This window comes from Mya arenaria, chromosome 5, assembly GCF_026914265.1.
Source record: "Mya arenaria isolate MELC-2E11 chromosome 5, ASM2691426v1".
NCBI lineage: Eukaryota > Metazoa > Mollusca > Bivalvia > Myida > Myidae > Mya > Mya arenaria.
This window is the reverse complement of record NC_069126.1, coordinates 20,368,143-20,386,136: the sequence shown is the minus strand read 5'-3', so window position 1 is coordinate 20,386,136 and position 17,994 is coordinate 20,368,143. Positions and strand designations below refer to the sequence as shown.

At 37.5% G+C, this 17,994-nt stretch overlaps 1 protein-coding gene across 5 annotated transcripts; it reads right to left on the bottom strand.

Annotated features, from left to right (window-relative positions):
- Window positions 1-109: 109 nt before the first annotated feature.
- On the bottom strand, window positions 110-12,302 carry LOC128234859 (monocarboxylate transporter 12-like). Of its 5 annotated transcripts, none has more exons than XM_052949414.1 (8): window positions 12,190-12,302; window positions 11,152-11,478; window positions 10,258-10,401; window positions 9,023-9,775; window positions 8,281-8,345; window positions 6,634-6,838; window positions 1,708-1,833; window positions 110-1,271 (listed from the first exon to the last, which is right to left on the bottom strand). In XM_052949414.1, exons 2-8 carry the CDS (start codon window positions 11,453-11,455, stop codon window positions 1,021-1,023), a joined length of 1,848 nt encoding a protein of 615 aa, XP_052805374.1. In that variant the 5' UTR covers window positions 11,456-11,478; window positions 12,190-12,302; the 3' UTR covers window positions 110-1,020. The 5 variants fall into 5 exon arrangements, with proteins under 5 accessions (XP_052805374.1, XP_052805373.1, XP_052805375.1 ...); XM_052949413.1 differs by lacking the exon at window positions 12,190-12,302 and adding an exon at window positions 12,100-12,162; XM_052949415.1 differs by lacking the exon at window positions 12,190-12,302 and adding an exon at window positions 11,840-11,966.
- Between the last annotated feature and the right edge of the window lie 5,692 nt (window positions 12,303-17,994).

The window sequence follows — 17,994 nt, the reverse complement described above, 5'->3', positions numbered from 1 at the left end:
TGAAGACACTGATGCCAACATCAGCTGATTCTGAGACAAAAAAAAAAAATGTCACAACTGTCAATCTGTGAGAGTGCAGCTTTAATATGTTTGGAAACAAAAAAGGTGGTTTCATTCATTATTTATTAAGTATATATATTTAGTATATACACATCAATTTAAAATAAAAATCAAAGTTATTGTATATGTTTAGAACAAACGTTAAAATATGGATTTTTTTGTATAAAACAATCGTAGTACAAGTTTATAACAAAACGAAAACAGTATACTTAGTATTAATACATTTTGCACAATTTTATCACAGAACACATTTCCCATTTCTGCACGAGACACACCGGTCCTCAAATATATTTTTCTCCATTAAATTATCATTCAACATACTTTATTTCTACGGTTCTTCGTCTTGTGTGAATATGAACATTTTCTCTTGGGCCCCAAAATATGACAATGAACCTATCGTTCAGATCATTGTTAAAGTTAACAACGTTGTTAACGTCATTGTTGCTGATGTTTAAATCTTTATTGGCCTGAACGTTTAATGGATACGCTTGTGAGCTTCAGTATTCCTAACAATATTTGAGACACTGTTACTAGAGCATTAGAGAGGACAGTTGATCACTTTAAAACTATAAGCACTCACCAATCACTTAATATTTTTGCGTTTTCAGCTATTAAATACATGGTAACAATCTTGTTATCAGTAATATTTTCCACAAATGCATCATTTAGTAAGTAGTTAAAGGTTTATCATTGTATGAACTGATTTAAATACGATTGGCACTTTAAACAAAGTTCTGAACGATCGGTCCAATACTTCACTACACTCGCCTATTGAGTATAACACTATAAGTAAAGGGAATGTAAGAATCTGAAGACATTTTCCCACTCGTGTCATCTATGCATTATAGATAGATCAATGGAGACAATCAAATCACTTATATCCGACGACAAGAAACGTTCAATTTGGGTGTCGTTACATGACTTACTTAAAGTAAGCCACATTTTGAAAAAGCTTTTTTATTAGTTTTGGAACGGTTTTTCACCACCTTTAAAAGGCAGTTGTTTGTTTCCTGTTCCGTTTGACATTTTAAGCAACTCCGTTTCCGTCCCGTGTTTTAATTGAACAAGCTCCTCTTCCCGTTTTTTATCCCGTTCCACTTCCCAGCGCTTTAAACGTCGCAAAGGGAGACAAATCAGTCCTGAAATAGCGATTACCGTCCCTGATAGATAAAATGATGCCTTGTAATCGCCTGTCGCATCGTATAGCGCACCTGAAAATAGTCAATGACCCTGTTCCTGTCGACACCCGTTCAAAACAAGAACTTATCAAATAATTCATTACATTATGACCTCTTATCATAAGTTATCGTCCTGGATATAGGGCATCCGAGGACACCTGGCCGTTACCTATACCTACGTTATCTCCTTAATATCACAATTCACATAACGTAAAAACTCCTTCACTGACATTGACATGTTATCTGCCGTTATATCACCAACAAAGAATTTCGTAAAATGGCATGACAGGTTTATTATATGAACTCAATATTTAAATATACAAATTAGTTACAGTCTTCATTTTTTTCAAAACTGTTTCCTTTTTTCGACGGAAATACACTTTTCAGAAATGAATTTCTTCGTTATTAATATGATAGAATATTTTTGAACTACTGCGCAACTTCCCTGGGTACCAATACGTATACATACCAGCTATAGGGGAGCCCACGAACGTTGAGAGCCCCTGGGCAAGGACCACAAGCCCGAACGAGCTGGTTAACTTGTCGATGCCCAATAGTTCCACGATTATAATGGACCGCAGCGAAACGAACGCCGCTGGAATAGAAGGAAAGGCTGGGTTGTTAACCTTGTCTGTTCTAAATCAAATACTAAAGATGAGAATGGCTAGAATATGGCCAAAAGCAATTTTATATAGAAATTGTAAACATTGTAACTTGCTGTAAAAGAACATCCTATGCCAACCAGAACAAACAAAAATTGTCAGTCAGGTTTTTGAAATGTGGTTGAAAGTACTTCACTTAAACAATCAAACTGTTGTAAGACAATGTTCCGTATTATTTCACTAATGCTTTGATATCAACGCAACAATAAACCTCCCGAATTATGTTTGGACGAAGACGCTAGGAGTTTTTGAGTTAACTGGTGCGCGGCAGTAAGCGCACAGACCGAAGTGAACCAGTGGAAGAAGTGCCAATAAACTTGCAAGTTCGTTAAAAATATACAACATCAAGGGATGAACATGGTTCTAAGTAGCATTGAAGAAAAAAGACCATTTACGTTTTCACCTGTTGGAATATACGTTCTGAGTTGAGCAAAAGCACTTTTATTGAATTACAAAGAATCGTCTTTTTTCCATTCGTTTTACAGAAATAAATGTCCGCTCTAAATAGTTATAACATTCATCATAAATATTCAACTAGAAGGAAAGACTCAATGGAGATATGCACTTTTGCCACTTGAGTATGAACTTGATCAAACTTTGGACTGTTCGTAATCATGGCCCCCAGGACTCGACTACATAGCATTTTGCAACCAGCCACAAAGAAACTAATGCTATCTTTCTTCAAGTTTTCGCAATCAGTTTATTTGTAAATGTTGGTGTGAAATAGTAAAGTAAAAACACGGTTGATAGCGTGTTCTAAGTTATTGTGAAGGGTAAATGAACATTGATAATGTGACAGTCTTTATCATATATACATGTGTATCTGCAGTATGAACTATTCCTAAAGTGCATTATAATATTGACAATCTCTGGATGTATTTGCAAACAAGTTTTAAAAGATTCTGTTTTTGTATTTCTGACCCAAAAACTACGACACTCTTCATTCCAACAATTGAACAATACACGACATGGCTAATTGCGCGAAATTTCACATTTAAATAACGTCACAGTATTTTCTTCCCGGCATTGAATGCGTTTATGTTATTATTTTCTCAATAAATAGGTACAATCTGAGAAAACCGTGAAATCATTTATCGATAAACTAACTGTTTCAAACGGTGAGTTGATCGAGATATTATCCACCGTTATATTTCAACACACTACCGGAAACCATGAATCAATAGCCTCTATTCATGTTTTTGAATTAATGGCTACGTGGCTACAAATTCACCAGAATATCGCTAATATTAAAATTAAAAACTGTTCATTTTGTATGAACCTATATTGTGCCAAGAGCATATATAGCTTTACTAGAGTGTATGTCTGTTCGAGATACATTAATCAATAGTTCTTTCTACAAAAACATTTAAATCAACGATCCATTAAACAAGAGAATATCTGAATCCTTGAACCTTTATAGTGAATTGCGTGTTTGCCCCATTATCGCAAAAATACTTCAAATCTCAATCTTAATTTCAACTCATTTTACTTACTTATATAAAAATTCATTGCTTTTATTCTTTTCAAAGAAGCTATTTTCAGATTTATATGTTGATAAATACCCCTTGTGAAAATGCGACATACGAGTATTCTTGAGCAGAGATCTTTTGCTAAAATATAAAGAATTGTACTTTATAACATTTTATGTTATGTTATGTGTTATGTTATGTTATATTAGGTTATATTTTATGTAATGTTATATGTTATGTTATATGTTATGTCGTGTAATGTTTTGTTATGTTATGTTATGTGTCATGTCATGTTATATGTTATGTTAAGTCATGTGTTGTGTTATGTTATGTTATGTTATGTTATGTTACGTTATGTTATGTTATGTTATGTGTCATGTTATGCCATGTCATGTTATATGTCATGTTAAGTCAAGTGTTTTGTTATTTTATGATATGTTATGTCATGTTATGTTATGTTATGTTATTCCTTGAGAGAATGTGCTTTTTAAAACAGGAAAATATACCAGAACTTTTGATGTTGTGGTAAAATGAGTTGAGATTGAGAATATGCTTAAATAGCTTTGAGTTACTGCATTGTCATTGTGTGGAACGGACACCGGATATAGCTCAAAAAGTGATCGATAAGCGTTTGATTTTGACACATGAAAAGTTTTCTATCATTTTTTTTGTATTTTATGGTGATATGTTTATCAAAATCGAAGAGTTTCAAATAACTTGACCCTGTGCAATATACGACTATGATGGAAATGTGTCTCCTCTTTTGTATAATAACCCAATTATCGCCGAAAGTTGCATAATCGCTCACAAATGTTCATTTACGTGGTACGATTTCAAACATAAATCAACAAATTGAAAATAAGAATAAAAACTGAATCGAGCGATTTCATTGTAATCACATTATCTAGTAATGTGTCAGATATCAGTACGGTATGTTTTGTTGTTACGGAGATATTCATACCTTTTGATCCCCTGGCGGTGTACTGGGGATAGATGAAGCAAATAAATAACTGCACAGGGGATAGCTATTAAGTGGACTGAGGATAGTAACGATGTAATAAGAATAACGAGACTGTGATAATGATTACGGCCATTTACCTATACGCGAGCTCGAGGGAAGTTGTTCGATGTTGTCCATATCGAGGGATGAGAGCAAAAAAGGTTGCTGTTTTTTGTATCTGTATGCACTTAAAACTGTTCCATTCATACAGATTAGTTTACCATGATGTGTTTTTCACAAGCATCAACGTTCAATCTGTAAATATCTTATATTTTAAATACGCCGGTAATCTGATTTATTTAGGAACAAATTTGAAGAAACATTCTTCAAGGTCTGCTAAATCGTAAGCACTTTAAAGTTTACCATAGACAAAATTTAGCATTCAGCTATTAGTTAAAACACTTGTTTCATTTGTGGATACGGTAGATAAGGCCAAATAAAAAATAGCTCTGTTTCAGGTTACCCGACCGACCCTATTTTTCCCCGCCGACCCTAACCTATTTTTCCCTGAAAAAAAAATGTGATTTGGGTACGAAAAGCATTTGTTACGAAATGTATGTACATAAAGTTGACAATATTAGAGTTGGATTTCAGTATGTATTTACCGTACTTCACCTTAGAGTTCGGACACCTTAAAATAATTAATTTTTCGCTCTCCGAATTCATAGAAAATAACCATTTTTACATTTTATAAACATGTATGGTAAACCTGCCTTTTTTCTTCATGTCTGCATTTTACCACTTATTAATTTATCCGTAGTTATCAATGGTTATTACGCCTATAAGTGTAACTCCTTCATCAAGTTAATTAAAATCTCATTCAACACCATTTTATACATGCATTGAAATGAATAAACACATTTTATCGGCTTCAGATCAAACAGTCACATTGTGTGACGTCACATAACTCTCAGTTTTACCCACGAGGATCTCATGAAAAGCATGTCTATTGTTATGCAGGATTGATGTGTCTGGGTGGTGTTTTTGATTGTAACTTAAGTATTGCATTTCTAACTTTAATTCATCACATTAAATAGTTACCTGTATCATTGAATGTGTTGACTTTTTTATTGCTTCATAAAGTCTATATTAAAAGTGTGGTACAAGTTTCAATGTTTATTGGCGGTTCGTTTTACAAACATGTCATGTCTGTGTTTTCTTAATCTCTTGATTGCCCTTGTTGTTTCTTTAATCCTCCATTAAATTCATCACACATCCATTTCAACAGGCAATAAATCGTTTAGGATGGGTAGTAACTAACTAACTTGTCACAGTGGTGTATACGGTTAGGTAATCTAGCCAGGCATTGTAACGATAAAGATCAATATTTTTGGTCTGTGAGACTTAGTAACTGTAAAAGTTACAATCAATGTCCTTTGGGTGTCCGAAAATTAGGTACCTAAAATAAATTATTTTTGAAAATAATAATGGATGTCTGAATTTTTAGATTGACTGAACTCTTAAAGTGTGCTTGTGTGGCAGGTATATTTCAATTCTTGAACTAGATTTTCTTGTCAGATACAAATGTGTCAGATACTGACTTTCGGATAGATATGTCAGACTTAAGTGTGCAATTTTGGCAATAAAACCTGCATGTTACTTGTTCTTCAAACCTGAACCCCCAGGTCCTCTTGACAGCATTTAGGTTTCCTTGGCTAATGGCTTATATGGTAAATTTGCTGTCCCACTCTTCATGTAATTATGTTACAGGGAGGTTAGCATTCTACAGAGGGTGATTGAAAGCAAAAGGGTGCATAAAGAAAAGTAAAACCGTTCCTGGAAGTCTTAAATAAGAGCAGAGTGGTGTACCATAACTAAGTTGAAATCCAACCATCATTGTCAAAGTATTTAACCAGACAAATAAAGAATGTTTCCTTTGAAGCATGGAACATGTTTAAAAACTGCTGATAAACCTGAAAATTGATGACTTTTATTTTTGTTACTCTCTGAGTCAACAGTTACTGAAATCAATATATTAACAACAAAAAATAAAAAAATAAAATAAAAATATTCCGACCTACCTACCCTATTTTTTTGGGCAGCGTTACCTGAAACGCACCTATTTTTTTATTTGGTCTAAGCGTTAACACAGCAAGATCTTACCTCTGCATAATTGCATAATTGTATGTGTACTTATCACTTTTTGAGCTATATCCGGTGTCCGTTCCCACACGATGATTGTGCCTGACCCTGGTTTCTGTACAGATCGACAGTCAACAAGTGGCCATTTGTTACATAAGAAATACGCAGAAAACAAAACTCACCTATGCTAAACCCAAACAATATCGCATACACAATGAGGACGGCGTAAATTCGGTAGAACGGCACAAACATTGAGGTGACGCCCGCGATCACCAAGGCAACTGTGTTGATCAGAATAGCGTCGGCCCAAGACTTGTCGGATACATAGCCGACTAAGATCCGGGCCACTGTGTTCACTATTCCGATCGTTGAGATTATCCATGCGGACTGAAATGGAAGTTATTTTTTAACGATTTTAAAGAACTATATCTACACGTACCTTACTTACTATTGAAGGTATTTGCCTTTGTATTAATTTCAGAAGACTGCGGTGTTCAATCGAAACAATGATTTTTTCTATGGTTTTGAACAAAATATATGATCGTTGTATGTTAAGCAATGTTATGTTTTTGAATGGCTGGACATTCTAAACATTTGCAGCAACCAATTGTATAAACCAATTGGTCAACATTTAATCAATAATAACTACTGACCAATCTAAGCATATCAATATGTCAACTATCCAAAAGATAACATGTAGACAATTTATGTAAGTTTAATACAAGTGGCTGCTGTGGCAGCTTGAACAATTCTTGGTTAAGTTGTCCACAGCCTAGCTTTGGCCAAATGTAAATTTAAGCGAATTGGATGGTTGTAATGCTTGGATAACTATTGGCCAATCAAAACGCGCCTTGGCTAACTTTGGGTAAACAAAAGATTTATACAATTAGCTGCAGATTTTTAGGCAACACTTCAGCGGAACTTTCTCACAGAATTGTTGAAATTTAGTCATTTATTTGATTTGCACCAAACCAAACAGGATTTTTCTCCCACCTCAGATAAGTAGATCCAATAATTTAACCATGCTAGATATTCTTTTCTCCCACCTCAGATAAGTAGATCCAATAATTTAACCATGCTAGATATTCTTATCTTGACCACGGGCGAAGATAAAATGCCCGGATGGAACTCTTTTTTCATGGTCAACATATTGTAATTACCTCCCTTGTTGAAGACTGTCGTCTGTAGCATCAAGGAAATCTTGTCTTATGGTAATATTTAGAACGCTAATTAATTATTTCTCGCTTCAATTGTCACCATAAAACACTTTTCACGCACCATTCAAGAAATAATGCCTCATTCTCCTTAGAACTATTTAAAAAGACCGATTTGACTATTAACATTAACTAGATCACTGCGCGCATATCCATGACAACCACGTGCTATCGCATATCCATACGCAATTATTTTCACTAAACACAAGCGTTCCAGCAAAGAAAATACTTTTTTACTTAATGTTTAACTGAGGTGGGAGAAAAAGCATCTACCATAGCCGCTCGTGTAAGATAGGTTCATCCCGACCCTCGCGCACGGTGTTATGCGGAAACTCGGTAAACCTCGTTTCCGCTAAACACCCTACGCTCGGGTCGGAATGAACCTATCTTGCACTCTCGGCCATGGAAGATACTTATAATCTCATTTGTTTAGTCAAAACAACCTTAAATTAATTTCATTCTCAATTGAGTTACTCACGATTTTCGGCAAAATTAATCAGTTGCTATGGACATCTTGTAATAACTTGTGATGACTGTTTACCATTGATACAAGTAGTTACACTATACGCAACAGTCTCACCGTGTAACACATATACCCACTTCAGTTGTACGCACCTGTGAGGAGGACATGCCGTATTTGGACGTGATATCTGGAAGGTAGATGAATGGGGTAAAGAAACCTGAAAGGAAACAAAAACTCTTCTGTAGATATGTGTGTTGCTATACAAATGCGATAAAGCATGCGGACAATGACTTTAAAGGCGAACAGACTTCGGAAATTTAAAACAAATGTGGCTACCATCTCCGCAATGAAGGACAATGAACCATTTATAGGGTGTTCGAAATGTGTTGTTGACCGGTGAATTCTGTTCAGTACGAACAGAAAGAAGTAAAATTTGAAGACGTTGTCAAGTAAGCTGTGCTGTAAAAACCGGTTGCAGTGTTTTGTAATCTGAGAGATCCCCAAGTAAACAGTGTGTCATAAACGCTGATAAACACTCTTCCTTAATTGAATATCAACCAGTACAGTCCACAATATTTATCATCAGATAAGTACATGAATGTCATAAGATAACACCGAATATTTGTCTCATCCTCGCTATGAAGTGTATATTAGTGTTTTTGTTGTTGTTGCTGTCTGTTTTGTTTTGTCACGGTTATTTTGTTGTTGTTATTCTTTTTGTTGTTGTTGTTGTTGTTGTTGTTGCGTTCGACAGTGTGGGGGAATGTTGGATGACCGGATCTCCGATGACCTCACAGTTGTAGTATTACATGTAGTATCATTTGAAAGTATAATAAAATAAGAATATTTAAATAACAATAAGAAATTTACAACATTTTTTGTCCAGGAACTTACCAATCATACAGAGAAAGCACGAGAAGAGATAGATGACGAATGTTGGACTTTTCAGAAGAGAAAAGTCAAACATTTCTGCAAACACTTTTTGACAGTCAAATGCACATGTCTTTGTATCTTTTACAGCGTCAGTTTCATGTTCGTTCAAATGTAACATACTTCTTACAAACTTTTCCTCATTTCCGGCTTTGACATATTCCGGAAGATGCTGGATGCTGCCGCTGTAAAAGATGTCCTTCCGCTCTAGCGGTTTCAGGACGTGGCGACCTTTAGCGTGCTTCCGGGAGCGAGGTTCCGCATCAAGGAACATGCTATGCCCAAGACGCGCAATTTCCGCCGTTTTGTCACCAGGTTTTTGGTTGCAAGCTTCCAGTGATTTACATCTATATATAGGTGTTATATTTTTCACAATATTCAGTGTTGGCTTAAAAAGCGGCACTCGGGAGTCGACCTCCACTCCAAGCTCGTCTTCTGGAGCCTCAGCTGCGCTTCTAACTCCCTCGTCCTCTTCTGTGTACGACAGCGGCCGGTAAAGGGCGGCACACACGAATCCATTGAGGGATATGGCGGATATAATCCACATGGCGCCTTTCCAACTGTACTGGCTCAACAGGTACTCGCTGAGCGGTGCGAACACAAAGCTTCCTATGCCACTGCCGCAGACGGCGATCCCGGTGGCGAGGGCTCGCCGCTTGTCGAAGTAGTAGCCCACCATGACGATGGCCGGGAGGTACATCAGACCGAACCCTATACCTGAGATAAAATCAATGTGATGTTGAATGATCAATCCGGTTTAAAGTCTCATTCTGGCAAAGGCCACAATTACATTATAGATTTCAAGATTCAAGATTCAACTTATTTATTAAGTAACTTGAACGCAAAGTGCTCCTCATTACATGATAGATATAATACATTCAATTAAACATATATACAACGATAACATAATAGGTTTGAAATCTCAGACATGATAATCAATATTTTAACATAAGATACTTTAACATTACACTAACATTTCACGTAGAAGGTCTTAGCTTTATAATAGCATCTTTCACATAATACTATTAATTTTGATGTTACACTGTTGGTTAGAGTTTCTCCAAATAAAATCTAACTGTTATTTACATCGCGAGTAGCAAATTGCTTCTAGTCTTTCGTGTTTCTATATATCCATGAATGCTTTGCACGTTGGGACAGAACAATTATTTAAAGGTACAACAGAAAAAAACAAAAGTTACCTCCACATAATCCGTACAGGACGATCATAGTTTCTACGTTCGGGGAGAACGTGCACAAGAAAAACGACACTGACGTCACGACCCCGCCAACCATCGCCACCGAACGACACCCGAACTTATTCACGAGCGCGCCGACCAGCGGCCCTGGAAAAAAAACAACCGAATATTAATACTAAGAATTAAATGCAATTATACAATGATGGTGGGGCTCAGCCTATAGGTACACATTCAGTTAAAACTTCACGTTAAAGGTATCCGACGAAAAGGTTTCCCGGGTAAAAATACGGTGGTCAAGTGGTAAAGGAGTACTCCTCTCTTAAAAATGAGATCCTGGGTTCAAACCCCAGCTGGGTCTCTTTCTCTTGTCTCCTCCTTTCGAATTTCAGTGCGACACTCGGTAGTTCTGAAACGGACTCTATAGTTGACATTGTCATATATGGGTCGTCAACATTATTATAACGTGTTAACAATACCATACAGCTCTACAATAAACTTCCTTATTCCTTGTTTTTTTCAACTGTACCAAAAAGCTTCTTTGTGTACTAGACGTCACGATAAAAGTATTTTAGTCATAACTTATTTATTTTACAACGATTGTGGAACATTGCAGCATTCTATTGTTCACGCTCGTTGGCACGATGTTACGCGAGAGTGTGGTCTACCGTCTTGTATAGAGGGGAAATCGGAGTACCAGCTTGTCCGGCTTGGTGACCTCAAGCCAAACTTCGTGACATAACCTAAATTGTAAATACTGCCATTTTGTATTTATATTCATGCTACGATCATTGAACCTTTTCAACTATTCAAGATATATTTTGACCCAACTCGCGTCATACACTTAAACCTTAACGTAGTAGGACGTTATCACACGGTATTGTAAGAGTTGTTTCTCACCTACAGTCAGGTATGTCCCCGTCTGGACAGAATTGATGGAGGCTGTGGTGCTCCGGTTGGAACCGAAATACGCCTGGAAATCCGCAAAGAAGAAACCGAACGTAAAGCATATTCCGTCCACAATGACGCCAACCATGAATGACGCCATGGTAACCACCCACCCCCATCCTCCATCAGGTGGAATGGGCGCTAGGCCGCTGCTGCAGCTCCCATTTCCGCTTCCGGTCTCGACATCACGCGCCGCTGACGCCTTCCCATTACTGACAGTTTTCGTGTCCGATGTTTCTGCTTTCAGTTTTGCCATTTCCCGTCTATGGCGATTTTGACCTTCGATAGAAACACAATTCAAAAACAGCTATAAAACCAATCATTTTAAAACACGCTTAAATAACAAAGTCTGTATAAATCTTGATAAATGTAATATGTTTTTTTTTTCTATTCTGCTTTATCACATACATACATGCATCTAGGATTAGGTCATTATTTTAATTTCCTATCGAAACCATAGTCAGCTGTATATATATCTATTTTCAATAAACTGTATGATGTGTTGGAAAACCACTTTCTTACTTGTTATATATTTAAAAACATTCCGTCACAACTACTTTTAACTACACTTATATAAAAATCCGCATGTCTGTTAATAACTTTGCATAGTATTAGACTATACTAGTAGTAAATGTTATACTTTTATCCACGAGTGGTCAGTGCTCTAAGGACGGGATCACGGTTTAAACTCCGTCCGTGCATTCGCAATGAGTCCTCTTACTAGTTTCTATGTTAGTTCTTCTGTAAATCACTTCATGACATCCGTCGCATGCATGTTACATTTCAATAAGATATTCATATACGTTCCTACACTCTTAATGTGGCCTCATATTACGTTTACCCACTGCGGTAGTTTATTTGTTTACAAAAATGGACCATAACAATAGTGCTATAACTTACCCATTCAATATATTTTCTCTATCCAAGTACATATATCATAAGAAATATTTCATGCTTTGACTCTTAAAGAAGTGATGGTAAAACCCTTACCGTTGCTGTTTTTATAGTCCTACAATCTTACAAAATAGTAAATGAAACTAATCTTAGTACTGATGATTTACACAATACCATTCACATCATAAACAGATGATGTGCAAACTCACATCGCCAGCTGATAAGTCGTCTTATTTGCAGGTCACTGGTCTAATTTATTAGTTGACACCTCGACTTTATCAGGTAGCCAAATCGGAGGCGGCGCCTGGAAGTCGTTAGGGATTACGGGAAGTTGCAGCGGCTGACCGCAAGTGTCATACTGTCCAGTGTAGGGTTCGTGGCCACCACAATCCTAATTGACTGCACATCGAGGCCATTTGCGAGTCTCACTAGTTCTATCAGTATAAAAAGCGACTTATATGAAAACACTGTCCTTCTCCAACCTGTTTTACGACATTACAGAACACATGCATATAATTCGCTGACCATCACAATGATAGAGTATACAAACTATTGAAGCAGAGGGCCATCTGTGACAGACCCCACAGAGCAAAGTCTTCGAAGACCGCAGCACGCCTCCCCCAGCACTCAGTGTCTTAACAGCAACTACTCTCTCAGCCATCGCATGGTTCTATCATCATGTCAACCTTAAACTAGCCCAACCATATTACAATACCGCCTCTCAAGTTCATCCTATCTGACAAAACCACATATTAGTTATTTCAGAGCAGACGTTGAATATAGTACATGCTCTCAGACCTAGACAGGAAGTCCCTTGACATTATTAAGACGTTTATTAAGCCGACTCTGGAATATGGCGATGTTGTCTGGGGAAATCTCACCCTTCGAGATGAAAATGTACTCGAAAAACTTCCGTAAGAATCACTCGGAATCATCACTGGGGCTCAAAACTTGTTCATACTGATAAGCTTTACAAGGAGTTTAGGTATGAACCACGTAAGTCACGTCGAGAACATCAAAGACACACGCTGTCCTATAAAATGATAAATTCCATGACACCAACTTATCCTTCCATTCTCGTCCCGAACCAAGTACATAATGTTACGTCCTTTAATATACGGATTTATCTTCGGAATTCTGCTTCGAAAAGGAACACAGGACTTCACAAAGTCATTCACGTCATCCACTTTTGCCCTATCAGTGTTTTTTTCCCCTTTTGGGCTGAAATTCGGCCCCATTCCCCTCCTGAAAAAATATATTTTTCCCCTACCAAGAAAATGGGAAAAGCATCAAAATTGGCACACATGCAAAAGAAAGGCCTTAGAAACATTTTAAGCCCTAGACCCATTTTGTAACTTTCAAAATGGCTGACTGGCGGTCATTTTTCAAAATGGCCACCGAAGTTTAATGAACTTTTCATTAAGTGTCAAGTATTTAAAATGAGACTAGATTTTGAACATACATTGACCGAAATTGTTTTATATCCTTAATGGTATTTAGCATATTGATGCAGAAAAAAGGAAAACATAGCATAAGAAACGTATTTTATAGATATTATTTCCATAGAAACGATCAAAAAAAAATCCGATCTTATTGGTGATAATATGGCATAATTCTATCATGTGTTGCAGTAATATGATATAATCAGAACCAAAAATTGATTCAGGGAATCTGTTAACAATTATGTTGTCTACACTGTACTTGATAACAGTTCCTAAGAATTAATTACGGGATTACATATTTTAATCTTCCAACTTATACATTAACATTGAGGGAATTCATAAATTCTGTATGCGCTATGCACTTATGTTTCGATACTATCTACAGATGCGGATAGTTAATGACTGAAAGTATGGCCCAACCGTCAGGTCATGTTCCAAATGCCACCACACTGACGAAGATCAGTGCATACTATTTCAGCTTTGAAACATTTATATATTCCATGGCAACCCATTTCTGTATAACATCCGCATTTAAAGCTGCACTCTTACAGATATTTCCATATTTCCGTTCGAAAATTAATGTTTTGTGGCCTAAACCGTTTTAAGAAAAATGCATAAAACATCATTTTTTGAACTTGAATATAAAAATCTGCGATCTAATTTTTGGTCAGCAGTCTTATTTAACTCGTTTTAATGGATTTTCGCCAAAATTGGCTCGTTCCAAGACAAAAAAAGAGTTGTTAAACGTTCAATCTGTGAGAGTGCAGCTTTAAGAAGTTAATGGCAAGAGATAGCTTCATAGGAAAGTGAAGAAAAACAAGTTTTCCATTTTGAATCTTCTCTAACCCAGCCCCTTTTAGCTGGACCTGGTACATCCGGTCACATGTTCAAAAGTTGTCCCCAAATATATCCAGATTGAAAACCTGCCTGTTTCTATTTTCTTTCTAAGCACTCAGCTACATACGTTGTGTATGTAAGTCCTTGCCCGCCTGTTCGATGTTCTTCACAGTTTCAATAACAGTTGTATCTACGATATTTATATAAGACTAGAAAATCCATTGAGAGGGGTCATTGAAAAGCGTTCCCTCTGACTTAAAATGGTATCGTTTAATGCCAGAACATGTGTCTTAAACCATTTCTGACCAAACATTCGTCGTGTAAGGCATTGTAGGCGTCGCATTAGCAGCCACAGCGTCATGATCTGCTGACGGGAGATGGCATGGCTACGTTACGTAGCTCATAATCATTACATTTATTATCATTTCGTTGTTTAAGTTATGTAAAGAAGCACACATTTGTTTTGTTTCATTAATTATTCATTTTAACTGGGGTCGTATGGAAATGAAACAAGTGGGCCATGATGACCCCATATCGCTCATCCGATTACATTTGTTCGCATTAATTTCTTACATTCCGGATACGATCTTTTTTTTTTGGATAAAATAGTTCACAGTGTGTAATAAAATTGTGGCGTCAGACTGTAAAAACACAATTGTTACAGAGTTGACTTGGCTACCTACCTCTGGATGCGAGATGGCCTATATTCGATATGAGCCAATATTTAATTTCAAAATGATCGGTTGCTTTTTCATAAGGTTTGACCAAGTGCTCTTGTTTTGGTGACGAAATGACACATCTTCGAAACTGATCCAGATTTCATCAACATGATCTTTCTGACCATTTTTAAGAAACATTGGTCTAAAAGCGTGTTCTCTTGTGTGTAAACTAACCAATTATTGACGACGGACGGCGGACCACGCACATCCAAGAATAGCGAAGATGGGCAAAATATTCTTTAAAATAATGTAACAGACTGAACTCGTGTACTCGATACCAACCCGATATATTCGAGAAAAATAGTTAGAGTTATCGCTACTGCGCATGCCCATTAGTATAAAGGAAGGAGGTATAGCGAACATGTTACAGAAGTTTATTGAGGACTGCAATTGGTTGCACTCCAGGAATTCAGGATTATGTTTCGTATAGCGTTTAGATTGTTACTTGACACTGCAGTCATGCACATTTTTAGAAATAGCCAATTTCAATGAATAAGAAAACAGGAAAAGGTGTGAAGACTGTTTAATTAATTCAATGCCCAATTCGTATGCACGAACACATGCATCATTAATGAAAAATATAACATGGTTACTACATGCATGCAGGTGTTATTTAGTTATTATTTCAGGTGTATGTCATTTTCGATCTGTTAGGGCTTCGTTCATGCGTAATTAAATTTTTCCTCGCATTCGAAAAGTTCATGTTCGTGACTTGAATACAAAAATGGAGCAAAAATTAACCTACTACATACGAAGCTGCCTTAAAGCTGCACTCTCACATATTGAAAGTTTAGACAATTGTTTTATTTTTTGTCTTGGAACGAGCCAATTTTTGCGAAAATCCATGGAAACCAGTTATATAAGACTGCTGACAAAAATTAGATTGCAGATTTTTACATTTAAGTTCAAACATTAATGTTTTATGCATTCGTCTTAAACCGTTAGTAACGGTTTAAGCCATAAAACATTCATTTTCGAACGGAAATATGAAAATCTTCGATCTGATCTTTTGTCGGCAATCTTTTATCAGAGAGTGCAGCTTTTTAAGAGTTGTGAGTATAACCCAAAACGTCATATTTCAACGTCGGCTACACTGTTTGGTATTTCAACATCGGCTTTTTTTCTGAAATAATCGTCGTAATATGGTCGTTTTCTGATATCAGCTTTATACAAAGAATAGACGTCGGTTAAACGTCGGATTTATTTGGTCGCGACGGGAGTCTATTATTCAGACGTCCAACACGCCTGCTGGGATGTACTCCCCGATCTCCAGTTAACGTGTCATGTTACAAGGGAGACAATTTGTTAAGTAATTTATTTATTAAAAAATGAACTTATCCTTCTTAGTTAAAAATAAACTTGTGTTTCCTACATTCGATTTTAAGACTTTAAATTCATCTTTAGCTTCAAGAAACATCATCACCTATCTATACAGTTATTAGAAGCGACTTCTTCTATCCGGTAGATATTCAGGATATAATTGCTCCATGTTTTATAGTTAAGGGGGTTCAATCCATCCAAGGGTGAGAGTGATCTATGGTATAGGTGTCCGCCTCTCACCCATGATGTTGTGGGTATCATCCTTCCAAGGGTGAGAGTGATCTATGGTATAGGTGTCCGCCTCTCACCCATGATGTTGTGGGTATCATCCTTCCAAGGGTGAGAGTGATCTATGGTATAGGTGTCCGCCTCTCACCCATGATGTTGTGGGTATCATCCTTCCAAGGGTGAGAGTGATCTATGGTATATGTGTCCACCTCTCACCCATGATGTTGTGGGTATTATCCTTCCAAGGGTGAGAGTGATCTATGGTATAGGTGTCCACCTCTCACCCATGATGTTGTGGGTATCATCCTTCCAAGGGTGAGAGTGATCTATGGTATAGGTGTCCACCTCTCACCCATGATGTTGTGGGTATCATCCTTCCAAGGGTGAGAGTGATCTATGGTATAGGTGTCCGCCTCTCACCCATGATGTTGTGGGTATCATCCTTCCAAGGGGGGAGAGTGATCTATGGTATAGGTGTCCGCCTCTCACCCATGATGTTGTGGGTATCATCCTTCCAAGGGGGGAGAGTGATCTATGGTATATGTGTCCACCTCTCACCCATGATGTTGTGGGTATCATCCTTCCAAGGGTGAGAGTGATCTATGGTATAGGTGTCCGCCTCTCACCCATGATGTTGTGGGTTCCATCCTTCCAAGGGTGAGAGTGATCTATGGTATATGTGTCCACCTCTCACCCATGATGTTGTGGGTATCATCCTTCCAAGGGTGAGAGTGATCTATGGTATAGGTGTCCGCCTCTCACCCATGATGTTGTGGGTATCATCCTTCCAAGGGGGAGAGTGATCTATGGTATAGGTGTCCGCCTCTCACCCATGATGTTGTGGGTATCATCCTTCCAAGGGTGAGAGTGATCTATGGTATATGTGTCCACCTCTCACCCATGATGTTGTGGGTATTATCCTTCCAAGGGTGATAGTGATCTATGGTATAGGTGTCCACCTCTCACCCATGATGTTGTGGGTATCATCCTTCCAAGGGTGAGAGTGATCTATGGTATAGGTGTCCGCCTCTCACCCATGATGTTGTGGGTATCATCCTTCCAAGGGTGAGAGTGATCTATGGTATAGGTGTCCGCCTCTCACCCATGATGTTGTGGGTATCATCCTTCCAAGGGTGAGAGTGATCTATGGTATATGTGTCCACCTCTCACCCATGATGTTGTGGGTATCATCCTTCCAAGGGTGAGAGTGATCTATGGTATAGGTGTCCACCTCTCACCCATGATGTTGTGGGTATCATCCTTCCAAGGGTGAGAGAGATCTATGGTGAGTGTCCGCCTCTCACCCATGAGGTTGTGGGTTCTATCCTTCCAAGGGCGAGAGTGATCTATGGTGA

Coding starts and splice junctions, on each gene's coding strand:
- LOC128234859 (XM_052949413.1), bottom strand. Junction 9,776..10,257: donor CCTGTACGGATTATGTGGAG/GTAACTTTTGTT, acceptor ATTTTATCTCAG/GTATAGGGTTCGGTCTGATG. Junction 8,346..9,022: donor GTGCTTTCTCTGTATGATTG/GTAAGTTCCTGG, acceptor GTTTCCTTTCAG/GTTTCTTTACCCCATTCATC.